The 13191-nt window shown below is 42.2% G+C and overlaps 2 protein-coding genes across 3 annotated transcripts in view; one reads left to right on the forward strand and one right to left on the reverse strand.

The window, feature by feature from the left end:
* anks3 (ankyrin repeat and sterile alpha motif domain containing 3) overlaps positions 1-4951 on the forward strand; it is a 6913-nt gene extending 1962 nt beyond the window's left edge. Inside the window, exons 6-16 of the mRNA XM_016663277.1 lie at positions 125-261; positions 703-852; positions 1774-1890; positions 1959-2074; positions 2141-2302; positions 2371-2495; positions 2917-3058; positions 3800-4037; positions 4113-4178; positions 4247-4341; positions 4644-4951. Of these exons, the coding sequence (XP_016518763.1) occupies positions 125-261; positions 703-852; positions 1774-1890; positions 1959-2074; positions 2141-2302; positions 2371-2495; positions 2917-3058; positions 3800-4037; positions 4113-4178; positions 4247-4329 (1336 nt within the window). The 3' untranslated portion in view covers positions 4330-4341; positions 4644-4951. The remainder of the gene's footprint in view (positions 1-124; positions 262-702; positions 853-1773; positions 1891-1958; positions 2075-2140; positions 2303-2370; positions 2496-2916; positions 3059-3799; positions 4038-4112; positions 4179-4246; positions 4342-4643) is intronic.
* A 1071-nt stretch (positions 4952-6022) lies between these two features.
* On the reverse strand, positions 6023-13179 carry wdr24 (WD repeat domain 24). Of its 2 annotated transcripts, none has more exons than XM_016663276.1 (11): positions 13092-13179; positions 12249-12313; positions 10896-11380; positions 10289-10466; positions 9099-9771; positions 7860-7960; positions 7680-7795; positions 7497-7601; positions 6971-7314; positions 6707-6891; positions 6023-6429 (listed from the first exon to the last, which is right to left on the reverse strand). In XM_016663276.1, exons 3-11 carry the CDS (start codon positions 11374-11376, stop codon positions 6261-6263), a joined length of 2352 nt encoding a protein of 783 aa, XP_016518762.1. In that variant the 5' UTR covers positions 11377-11380; positions 12249-12313; positions 13092-13179; the 3' UTR covers positions 6023-6260. The 2 variants fall into 2 exon arrangements, with proteins under 2 accessions (XP_016518762.1, XP_007576711.1); XM_007576649.2 differs by having other exon boundaries at positions 10896-11383.
* Positions 13180-13191: the final 12 nt, after the last annotated feature.

Raw genomic sequence — 13191 nt, forward strand, 5'->3', positions numbered from 1 at the left:
GAAACGCCCCCTGCTGGTGGCTGAAGGGATTTAGCTGCAGGAAACGCCCCCTGCTGGTGGCTGAAGGGATTTAGCTGCAGGAAACGCCCCCTGCTGGTGGCTGAAGGTATTTAACTCTATAATCTTTTCTCCTTTTGCTTCAGAAAGTAAAAGTGGGCGATCGAAACGTCAAAGGAGAGACGGCGCGCGCCCTCGCCATGATGTACGGTTACACCAAGATCGTCGGCCTCATCGACTCTCGATCTCCAAGAATTAAACTAGGTTTCTGTTTATTTAAAAAAAATAAAATCAGGGCTGGACAATACATCAATAACATATTTCACAACACGTGATCAATATCAACAGATAATATGTTTGATAGAATATTCAGGTGAATCAACTAACTCTCGTTCTCTGGTTGCCTAGCAACAACCTGCTGGGTAACAGCCAGGAACAGTTTCAAGTTTCCCCCAAAAATAAGAAACAGCGGAGAGAGAAAACTAATCAATAATTATCATGAAACAACTTTTTCAGCCGTATTGTCCAGCTTTAATCATGTATTTATTGGAGGTTTTAACCAGGGTTGAAACGATTAATCGATTATTAAAGTAATCGTCAACTAACTTATCAGTCGATTAATTGTTAACTGGAGCGTACAGACTGTTCAAAATTATTAAAGTAAAAACAAAAAAGTCTTTTTTCTGCTGTTCTTAAACTCGTCAGGACACTTTGGAGACCTGAGCTCCTCGGAGGATTCGGACGGCTCGCCGCCCAGGACTCGGTCCGGCCGCAGCCGGGTCAAAGGCGTCAGCATCCACGACGGGCCGCAGGCCATCGCCAAGTTCAGAGTGGGAGGGAAGAGCAAACCGAGCGGTGGGTCCCGATAAATATGGCCAAAAGTATTCACACCCCGACCAGAGCTGGTCACAGAAATTATACTGAAGCATTTGGTATAAAACGCAACGGATCAAAACATCAATTATTTAACATTTTAAAGTTACATCATAATATGAAGCAAAATTAAAACAATTATTGTAAAATATTAGAGTTACAAAATAAACTCAGGCAAAAGAAAAAATTTCAGTTCAGTTTCTTTCAATATAAAATTTATGAAACAAAAACTGCAGGCGTGTTTCTGGTTGATTTCTAGTTAAAACATGTTTGTTCTCCAACCAGCGAAGATAAAAACAGAACAGACATGCAGGAAACATTTGTTTTTCATCTGAAAAGCAAAATGTTTATTTTTGTTCAGTTTTCATCTTAATTACTGTTCAGTGAGTCGTTCTTTCAGCTAAAAGTCTTTTTAGAGTCTCAATACTCCTGTTAACAATCGATTACTATATTAGCTCCTAGTTATTTGAATAATTGATTAATCACAATTAATTGTTTTCAATAATTAATTAATCAAACTAATCCTTTATTTCACTATCATTAATCATGAATGATTATTTCAAGAATCAATAAATCAGAATGAATCTTGTTAATCAATTATTTCAATACTGGATTAATCAGATTAATCTCAATTGTTTTCCCCCCCAAAATCAATTAATCGTGATTAATTGTTCAGTAATCGATAATTCAGATTAATTAGCTGAATAATTAATAATGATTAATTATGATTGATTGTTTTCAATTGATTAATCATGGCTAATTATTTATTTCAATACTTTTATTCTGATTAATCAAAATTAATTGTTTATTTGAAGATCGATTAATCATGATTAATCGTTTCAGCCCTGATCTCTATAGAAAGCGATGAAATGTGATTTGTTTGGTTTCCTACCGGACTTCCAGAACCGCCCGCTGCGCTGCCCGGCTTCACGGCGTACGGCGAGCAGAGCGAGAGCATCTGCTACCGGGACGTCACGTCACCCATCAACGAGCTGGACGGCCAGAGCCACAGCAGCAGAGGTCAGAGGTCAGACCCGGAGGTAAGCCGGTGTTTGGTCGGTGTTGGTGAAGAGGTGCTGTCTCTGCAGATGACAGCCCGTTCTTTGAGAGCGACATGCCCACCATGAGGAGCAGCAGCAGCAGCAGCGACGGCCTGCCTCACGCGGTCGGACTCAGCTGGGAAGGATCCGTGGAGAGCAACGAGGTGCGTTCGCCTCGCCGCCGCTGCTCCGACTTCCTGTTAGCTGCTGAAGCTCATGTTCTCCACCAGGACTCGGATCAGAGCCGGAGGAGCAGCTCCCGCCGGACAAATAAGACTCACTCCAAAGGAAAGACGCGGCACGCCAACAGCGACGCGGCTCTGTCCGGCGGGACGGGAAACGGCAGCAAACATGCACACGGCGGGCAGCGGCCATCTTACTCCGGACCGAAGGTCGGGCTGCTTCCGGGTTCGATTCAGCGTCTGCATTGGTTTGGTTTTCACTTCCTGTTTCCCTGCAGGATCTGGCAGAGTTCCTGGAGCAAATCAACTTCTCCAAATATTTCCGTCTGCTGGAAGAACAGGACATCGACCTGCGGATATTTCTCACGCTGACGGAGAACGACCTGAAGGAAATCGGGATTACGTGAGAATTATTTCGCATTTCTGCTGCGGAGAACTAGAGCCAGGCTACGAGATTTTCAGTTTCTAGAACAAATTCATAATAATACAAGAACAAAGTCAAAGTCGTGATCCTACAATATTTAATGATCATACAAGAACAAAGTCATAATAATATAAAAATAAATTTGTTAATTTTTAGCTTTTACAGTCACAGCAATACAACAAGGTTGTGATAATCCAGTTAGCATAGAATAAAATAGGAACCGACAGTCATGATCACACGAGAATAAAGTCGTATTAATACAACAAACGACTTTATTCAGGTTTTGCTGCATTTTATTCTGCTAATATTTGACTTTGTCTTGTCATAGTAGTTCTTGGTATGTCTGTCGTACAGTTAAACCCCGGTCTCTGCCTCGTGGTTCTGAACGGCTGTTTTTCAGGCTGTTTGGTCCCAAACGGAAGATGACGTCGGCCATCGCGCGGTGGCACAGCAGCGCGCCGCCGCCCAGCGACGCCCTGGAGCAGGCGTACGCCGACCAGCTGGAAGCAGAGATGCAGGAAATGGCCATCCAGCTCCACAAGGTGACCAAAGCAGATCAGAGCTTCACACATTAAATCACTTCTGAGCCTTTCGAGACGCGTTTTAACCCTTTGGGTTTATGACATCACACTGCTTCAAGCAGACGCTTCTATGTGTGAAAGAAAATCCATAATCAATGTTGGCCATGGATAACTGATCCGACAACATTCAACTAACATCGGATTTGGTTCCTGCATGTTTCTTGTTTTAATTAAAGTCATCGGGAAGAAAGAGGAAATGGAACTGCTGCGCAGTCTTCCTGCACTTCAAAATAAAAGCAGGAATATAAACGTAAATATTTGAATTCTTAAGTCAATAACAAAAAGTGCAGCTCAGATGTTGAACTTCATTGAACCGAAAGTTTAAACAATAAGAAAGTAAATTAGTGCTTTAGGAATTATCCAGAAAAAAATATTTATGGAAAGCTAATAGGACTAAACATTTTCAAATCTAGCAATAATGCTAATGCGCCAAATGAAAAATTAGCATTGCTAATAGAAGTTTGGGCTAACCACTGTAGCCAAGTAAATGAGTGCTTTAGACTTGATCCACCAATTAGCTTATACCACTAAACTTTTCAAAATGAGCAAAAATGCCAAAGCGCTAAATAAAGAATTACCTCTGCTATCAGTGGAAGTGTGCACACCACAGTCCAGAATAAGTCCAGATTGAAGTTGTGTCGTTATCGTTCCCATAAAACGAGCGGCTCTGGTCCAGCTGAGCTTCTTCTTGTCCGCTGGCAGCGATGTGAGGAAATCGAGAGCCTGGAGAGCCAGGTGTCTCAGGAGAAGGAGCTGCGGACGGTGATGGAGGGCTGCCTGATGGAGGACAAAATGGCCTGGAAGAAGGTCCACTCTGAGCTGGCGGAGAACCAGCGGCTGGCTCAGGACATGAGCGCCACGCTGACCAAGGCCAGGGCCTGCCGGGCCGAGCTGCTGGCCTGCCTCACGGCCGACCGGAGCAGCGGTTCTGACCCGGCAGGTACAGCAGTTCTGATGTTGCATCTCACATTTTTAGCAAAACAAAGTAACTGTTATTTATTTCTTGTACTTGTAGAGGGGCTGAGATATTCCAATATGGTGAAGCTCATGAAGAAGCTGGAGTCCTATCAGGACAAAATGGGTACACAGAGTTCAGTGCTTCAGATTAAAATGGTGAAGTTTTAACTCTGACGTTTGATGTGATCACAGCAGGGACTGTGGAAACCCTGCAGCAGAGCCTGAGGCGGCTGAGCGCCCCGGAGAAGGTCTCGGACAGCTGGGAGCGGCCCTAAGTGCGGCAACAGGTCAGAGCCGCGCACAGCCTTGCAGAGACTCAAAGGGAACTTATGCCAAATTCACACTTTGCACATTTTAGTACTTTCCTTTGGGTTTCCAGGCCAAGCGCTTAAAAACAGCAACAGCTTTTTAAGTTTCAAGACATCGTAATTGAGGCTACCGCTAACTAGCTGCTAACTGCTGCTAGCCAGCTTCCTAGCATTTTTGCATCTCTACTGGCTGGATGACGTATGTTTTTTTTTTGTTTTTTTGACGTATTGTCTTCATCTCAAATTAACTGAAACCAGCTTCTCTCCGCTGCCTTTTAAAGGGTTTCTGTGAATATTTGACGGAGGGTGAGCCAACCACCCCGAACCGCCGCTGGAGGACTGACACAGCGCCGCAGCGAGCCGAGCAGCACCAGCTGCCCCTGATTGGCTACCTGTTGCCCGCCTCTGATTGGCTGAAGGACCTGCGCTTGCCCAGTTGAGAGCGGGAGCAACTCGGAGGGAAACGACAAGCAGGCAGGAAGAGGTCATGACCCTCACCGCCTGTGCTGGTGTGTTGCACTCAGCGTGCACAGAGAAGAGGAAAAGGAGGAAGAAATGATGGAAAATTAAATTTAATATGTTTGTCTTAGTTTTAGTGAATGTCCTGCTGAATCTGAATGAAATTATTTTTATCTGAAACTGAAATCTGTTCCCAGTGGCGCCCTCTGGTGGTTAACAGGAACAGTTTTCATGCCAAAAACAGTGAATTTCAGAAATTTTGAGATTAATATCAGAAATAGTTTTTACTTGGAAATGTACTTATTTTGTTGCCCATATACTAAATCGTCATTAAGGCCAGAATAAGATTTTTTTTAGCATAATAGATGCAATACTACCAAGTCATACACTGCAAAAACACAAAATTTTACTGAGCATTTTTTTTTGTGTGAAAATATCTTATTACACTTGAAATAAGACAGAACAAGTAACATTTTATGAGCTTGCTAAATATTGATTTTAAAAAAGTACTAGTTCCACTGGCAGGTTATTTTAATTGTAACAAGACATTTAATAAGTTAAGATTATTAGTGAAATCTGCCAATTGTTTCACCTCTTAAAACAAGCCGTTATACATCTCACTAAAAATGTGCTGATAAGTTAGTTTTGTCTTTCATTCGTAAAAATACATTTGCACAAGAAACTAAACCAAAAATACTTGGTAAAATTTTGTGTTTTTGCAGTGTACGACAGAAGAGTCAAAATACCAGAATAAAGTAAAAACTATTTGCTCACATTAAATCTTTAACTCTAGAAGCTTTTTTTTCTGGTAAAATTATGTTTTTATTCTGCCAATATCTTATTCTTTTTTTTTTTAAATCTTGTAATCTGGCCTCAATACTCCAAACTCACAGGATAAAAATATTTTCTGTAATTTGTATTTTTTATTTTTTTAGAAAAAAAGTTCAGAAATGATTAAAATTGGATCTGATATGAAAAAGAAATCAAATGAAAGTTTTTTGTTGTGACAATATAAATAAAAGGGATATGAACCTTTTTAAATTCTGTCTTTCTGATCTATTTTTAGACTTCACTTGGTTAAAATCCTCATCTTTAGGTTCACATTAGTCCTATTTGATGTAAATAATGTGAAGACAAACGGGTTTCTGGTGCAGAACGTAACATCTCAAGTGTTTTAATGTTTCGCTCAAAGCCATTTTCCTTGTTATAAATTAATGTTACATTATCTACAGTTGCTCAAAATAAGTGTTAATATGTAAAACAGTAACTCAGATCTGAAAACTGTAAAATGTTGAACATTTCAATCGCTGGTTTTACATTCTGCTGATGAAAATCACTGGAGGTCCGATTGACCGGTTGGTGTGATTTCACATGAAGGCCACAGGGGGCGGCAGAGCGCTCCGAGGCGTGAACACGTTCCCCAGGTGTGCGACCGGGTCTCAGGTGTATTCACACAGGTGGCCGCATCCAGCAGGGCAGTGAGAGTTGTTCTTCAGCCAGTTCATGATGTGCTCCAGGTGTCCGCCGTGGCTGCAGCCCTGGCACCAGACGAACAGTCCCTTCACCACATGGTGGCACACCGCACACGCACTGGCACACTGGCGACACCTGCAGGACAGACGCACACGCTTTGGTTTTTAAACGAGGGGCACTAAATAAACATTTTCTGTTAGCTGCTAAAAGGCTAAGCAAATAATTAGCTCTGCAATTAGCGCATTAGCAGAAATGAGCCCAATATGTCAAATAATCAATAATCAATCTTTTTGGAAAGTAACTAAAAGGCTAGATTACATAATCTGAAATGAATCTGAAATATGTAGAAGGTGAAGAGTTTAGAAAAAGCAAACACCTTAATAGACAGGAATTTGATCTTTGATGTTTGTACCTGTCGCAGATCCATCCCTTGTTGCTCATTGGCCGCTTGCAGTTGCTGCAGTTGATGTGCAGAGTGGTGGAGGTCTGGTTGAGGCAGGTGATGGCGCTGCAGGTACTCAGCTTGATGACCTCGTTGGAAACGTTCCACAGCTCGAACCGCTGCAGCAGGTCTATGTAGGACATGTACCAGTGTTCCTACGGGGGCAAAGCAGGTCCAAAAACTGTCCAATCACTGAACAAAACGCCAATAAACTCTGCTGCTGCGTCTCCTGACCTGAGTGAGGTCGTCGATCTCCTTGCGAATCCTCTCCCCCAACACGATGAGCACAGACACGGCCATCTGCACGTCGCCGCGCTCGGCGTAGTGGCTCAGCATCTCACGGACGATGGGGCAGAAGAAGCTGGCGTGTAAGTGCGGGCTGTACAGCGGCTGGGAAATGGAGATGAGCGAGAACGACTCGATGGGCGTCAGGCAGGCGACTTCCGCCTCGTTGCCGCTGACGTGCGGTGAGTCGGCCTTGTCCTGCTGCAGGTGCTCCGGCGCCGACGGGTTGTCGATGATCTCGTGGCGCAGCTGGAAGGCCTCCGGAGGCAGCGTGTACACCGGCTCCTCCGGCACTGCAGAGGAAGCAGCATTAAAAAATAACCTCATGCTAATACGCTAACAGAGGAGCTAATTTCCTGTTAGCAATTTAGCATTAGCTTCCACTTAATATGATGTTGGTACAAAGCCAGTGGGTTAGCAGAACTAATGTTTAGGATTATTGCTGTAGGGTTAGCTTAGCTAGCTGTGAGCTGACCCGTTTGGTTGTCGTGCTCCATGGGGTAAAGGTCGTCGTCGTCCAGCTCTGCGTCTCCAAACATGTACTCTGTGGGGCCGTCGCTGCCCTCCGTCTCCTCGTTCTCTGGAAATGAAGTCAGACTGAGTCACAGGACGACGGTTTGAGTCCCCGGCTCCAGGCGCGGCGAAGCGGCAACTCTACCTTCGTTGTTGTTGCTGATGTGCGAGTTGCCCGGCTCCAGGTGGACGTTGTCCGGCCGGCTTTCGCCTTTGCAGCGCTCCAGTCTGCTCTCCGGACCCATTTCTTTCATGCTGAAACTGAAAGCAGAAACATTCAGGTTTGCTGTTCCAGTAATCCGGATTATAATCTGAATCAGATTACCTGTTCATTAGTGGTAAACTGCCCAGTTTACTGAGGCTGTGGTTTGGGCCGGGCGCTGGGTCAGAAAACATGATTCTCAGCATGGTCCATGTTGTTGAAACCTTTCAATTCCATAAAGTTTGTTATTTTGGTCAACAAACTTTTAAACATTTAAAACAGGAACGTCACATATTTTAATAGGATTTTATGTAAAATACCAACAGACATGTCAAAACTTTCTTTCATCTTTTCAAGATATTATTTCCATTGTTTTCTAATATTTTGACTTTAATCACAAAACAATTTTTTTATTTTGTTCCCATCATTTTGATATTACTCGCTTTATTCACAATATTGCAACTTTATCTTTCAATGGAAAAAAAGGAATTTTTTTTCACAAAGAAAGTTTTTGAGTTGTGTTTTTATGTTTCTTAATGTGCCAACAGGAAATGAGAAGCAGTGAATAATCGAGCTAATTCAGAGTTTTTTCGTGGACTAACTGTGTTTCTGTCAGCATTTCTTTTTTCAGTGGGCATTTTGAAGTATTGCATTAGAAAACTTTTATGGAAACTTCAAAACTTTTAAATAACTTAATAAAAAAGTTTTGCTGCTGACTTCAGGAGGTTTTGTTTTCTGTTAATCCACCAGAGATGAAAACCTGTGGTGATCAGACTGATCCACCCAACTCGATTATTTTTTTCTATATTTTGCGACATCAGTCAATACCAATAATTATTAATTAGGTTTTTTATTATAAATATCTGAAATACTGCCAAGCTGATGCTGTGAGCGTTCCTGTTTTATTCAGTTTTCTCTCTATTTTGTTTTTCATTTTTTAAGACTGCTCCAGTTACTCAGCAGGCTGTTGCTAGGCAACCAAAGTTTGGGGGAACTTGAAACTGCTCCAGTTACTCAGCAGGCTGTTGCTAGGCAACCAAAGTTTGGGGGAACTTGAAACTGCTTCTCACCCAGCAGGTTGTTGCTAGGCAACCAGAGAAGGTGAGTTGGTTTGTGTCAGTAACTGCTCCGTCTATTGCTATTAATTTATTGGGTTTATTTCCTGGTTTCAGGAAATAAAATGAGGAAATTTAAAGAACATAAATGAATATTAAGTAATATTCATCTCTGTGAATATTTTTATTAAATTAACTTTAACTGGATAAAACTAGAGTCCCTCACCGTTTCGAAGAGGTTTAATTTCAAATTAAAAGATACTTTACTGATTCCAGAGGAACCTGCTTTTGTTCTGACCCGTCTCACCTGCGGTCGTTTGAGCTCCTGGGCCACCGTAGCATTATGGTCACACAGCTCCGTAAACGGCTTCCCACTGAGGAGGTAGAGTTGTGCCGTCTTTACGAACCAGTCCATGCGGCTGCTGTCCAGGTCCGTCTCGAAGACGCTCAGCGCGCTGGACACGTGGGCGAACTGCTCCGTCGGATTGGGCTTCTTGAAGGAAAAGAACGGGTAGCGGCGGTCGCCTCCGGGGTACGGCTTCCTGCCGGCGTCGCTGCTGACCAGACTCTCGTTGACGGCGAAGGCCAGGTCGCCCATCAGGCCGAAGCACAGGCCCTCGGGGTTGGCCTTGTCCACGGGCCGCGTGGCGTCCTTGAACATGTGCTGGTACAGCGTGCTGTCCTTGGAGCCGGACAGCAGGTAGTGGGGGTCGTGCTGATGGCGCCACACGATCCCAGTGGTCACGTCTTTATGCTCCTCGAAGGTGGCGAAGGGGATGAAAGGCCTGCGGATGTCCCACACGTAGATGTTGTGGTCCACCATCATGGAGCAGGTGGCCAGGTGGAACTTCTTCTCCGGGCGCCATTTGACGCGAGCCACCGAGGCGATGGTCTGGACGCAGTAGATCTCCTTGGCGCGGTTGGTGGTCATGTCCCAAACCTTCACCATCTTGTCTCTGCCGCCGGTGGCCAGCCAACCCCTGAGACACAAACAAGGAGAGCGGAAAGCGGATGGTTTCTGAAACAAAACTGACCTGAACCTTTACAGCCACATAAAGATGGTTACAAAGTCAGTCTTCTATCAGCTGAAGAACATTTCCAGGATTAAAGGAGAGAAAATCCTCAGTCACATCGACTGCAACGGTCTCCACACGTCTGTATAAATAAATCAGGCACTAAAACCAGGAAGTTAGTTTATAAATCACTGAACAGGTTAAAGATCTGCTGCTGTTGCATCAACCTTACAGACCTCTCAGGTCTTCTGGTTCTGGATCCAAACATGGAGACGCAGCATTCAGCTTCTATGCTCCACAAATCTGGAACAAACGTCCAGAAAATGGCCGAAGCACTGAGTTCCTTTAACTCAACCCCACCTGGTTTCAGCTGCTTTTGAGTCGTACAAACCGAAGACTGATCAGCATTTCTGTTGTGTGTTGATGTTCACTCTGCTGTAAAGCGTTTGAGCTGCGTTGCTGTGGAAACGCTGCGTAGCGGTACCTGTCATCGGGATGCCAGTCGCAGCAGAACACGGGGCCGGTGTGAGCCGTGAACATCCGCTCGTAGCGATCCGGCCGCCTGATGTCCCACAGCTGGACATTCCCGTTTTCAAAGGAAGCAGCGAAGGTGAAGTAGTCCTTCATGCTGAACTGGACGTCCCTCACGCTCTCCGACTGACCTGCTCCCAAACGCCACCCATGAAACACAGCAACAGGTTTCCACCGTTTTGTTTTGATAAAATTAAATTTTACTTTTCATCTGTTCATCAGAGGCTCAAACAACAGAAAGTCTTCAGTCAGAGGCTTAGCCAGACCTGCTGCAACACTGAATGCTACAGGAGATCCTTCCTTCCATTTTTTTCAAATGTTTTATATTGTTTAATACAATTTTTATTTACTGTCACATTTTTACTTAATCTTTAGTTAATATTGTTTGTCATTTTTAAAATCTTTATTAGTTTTTAAAGCTGCTGTGAAACTTTTTGCTCTTCTGCTATTTTGATGCTTTCTGATCATTACGTCTCTAATATCACTGTTAAATCTTTTTAAATCATGTTTCTGCTTCCTGATTATCTATATTCTGTATTTTCTAGCTGAGCTGGTTTTACCTGAGAAGGTGCTGACGGACTCCTTTTTGCGCAGATCGAAGCATTTCATGAAGCCGTCCTGCGAGCCGCTCAGCAGCATGTAGGCCTCCGTCGGGTGGAAGCACACCTTGTTGACGGTGCGTTTGTGCTCCGTGAACAGCTGGTCCTGCTTGTTGCGTGACGGCTTGCCCAGGTTCCAGGTGACCACGGCGCCGTTGGTGGCGGCCGTGGCCAGCAGGTTCTCCTCCATCTGGTGCCACATGACGTCGGCGCAGCTGAAGTTCAGCGACGGTTTGCGGCCGACGCGCAAGTTCAGCTTCTCCACAAACTGCTCCTCCTCCAGGGCGTAGATCTTGAAGATGTTGCGCCCGGCAACGACCACCTGGGCGGCGTCCCGGCACACGCTGATGGCGTTGGCCGGAGCGTCCAGGTGGCAGAACATGGTTCGGCCGGTGATGCTGCTGCTGCCGAGGGCCGTCGTGACCCGGGACATTTTCTCCATCTTCCTGCTGCAGAAAAAACAGTAAAGAAGAGTTAAAAAAAATAATTTAAAGAAAAAAAACTATCTATGAAATACATAATAAAACAATTAAATATGAATAAAAAATTAATTAAACCAGCAAATATAAGAACTTAAATATAAATGAAGAAATTCAATTAGTCAACAAAATAATAAATATGTAAAAAAATCAAATATAAATTTTAAAAAAGTATATAAATTTAATCATTTAAATAAACCAACAAATAAAATATTAAATATGTAAAAAAAAACAATAGAATATAAATTTGAAAAATTAAATAAAGCAACACATAAATAAAGAAAATATGTAAATAAAAAATACTATAAATACATTTAAAATAATAATTCCTAGTCCTGGGAATTTTTAATCTGTTCAAAATTCTCAAAGACGGATTTAAAAAAGCCATTCAGTTGTACGTCTTCCCTTCTGTTAGTGAGTTTTATACAGTCACTTCCCACCGGATGTATTTTGAATAATTAGTGATATTTTTTTTTTTTTTAAGAAAAAAGCCAGGCAGCTCCGCTAAACTCATACTGGTCATTTAAGTTACAGAACTTGATGCACAAACTTATTTTTGTTAATATAAACTGATGTAGTTTGATTTAGTATGGAACTTTACTTTATTTATTTAAGAAAGAAAATGATAAATATAATAAAAATATGATAAAAAATAAATAAAATGATAGCAATGTTAAAAATTAACTTAATATTTTTTAAAATAAAAAAAAGAGTTACATATTCTACCAACAGGTGGCGTTAATAAGTACACAGCATTAGAGCCTTAGTTTGCAGCAGAAACAATAAATAAATTAACTCTAGGCATATTAATAATTATATCAGCTGCAGTACTGACTTTGTGAAGAACTGATGGCTTCATCAACCTCTGCAGCTGGACAGTTTCCTCCCATGAGAGGCAACCTGTGAGCAAGAAACATCTGGGTCAGCGTTTCACAGGATGACACCGTCGGACTCCCAAGAGACACATTTAAGTCTTTAACTACAAACTACAAGGCATCATGAGAAACTGTAAAAGTAAAAGGCCATAGCCTTTTAATTAAATAAAAACTGCCAAACAATGCTAATTAGCAAAATAATCTTCAAGATTACAATTATGAGTTCATGTCTGAATAAATTAAGTTTGATTTACATATTTAATCATGAAAATTTCTGCATAATTTTAATATGTTGCAAAAGATTCGCTATTAGTCTGGAGAGTAAAAACGATCCATTGCATTGAAAATATGACCTTTGGCTTTCTGGGTGCTTTGATACGGTAGAAACATAAACAATCATTTATTGATTGATTGCTCAACTTTGTGTTTTAAGGATAATCAATGGTTTGACATTGAACCACCAGAAACTCAAATGTCTTTTAAATGACCTTTAGAAAAGTTTGGGAAACTATTGCAGCTTTTTCCGGAGCACAGTAGTTGATAGTAATTAAACTATTAACTTTATTAGTCCATTAACTGTTGAAGATAATTCAGATGTACTATTAATGAAGAGTGGAATCAAATGTTATATTCAACAATTTCAGATAAATATTTTACTATAATTTATATTAAAAATATTAAAAACATTTTTGCTTTTGTATTTATTGTGGTGGCCGTATATATAGCTGTATGTTTGTTGTTGTTTTTCGTGTTAACATAGTTTGAAATTAAATAAAGAGATAAAAACACCATGTTCTTATCACCTGATTGATAAGGAGCCTCTTGGTGCTCACGTGAAGATCATCCCCGGAGCAACATGTGCTAGCAGAGCCGCATCCAGGCTGCCCGCTTTCTAACAAGCTT

Source organism: Poecilia formosa, unplaced genomic scaffold (assembly GCF_000485575.1).
Source record: "Poecilia formosa unplaced genomic scaffold, Poecilia_formosa-5.1.2 Scaffold412, whole genome shotgun sequence".
Classification (NCBI taxonomy): domain Eukaryota; kingdom Metazoa; phylum Chordata; class Actinopteri; order Cyprinodontiformes; family Poeciliidae; genus Poecilia; species Poecilia formosa.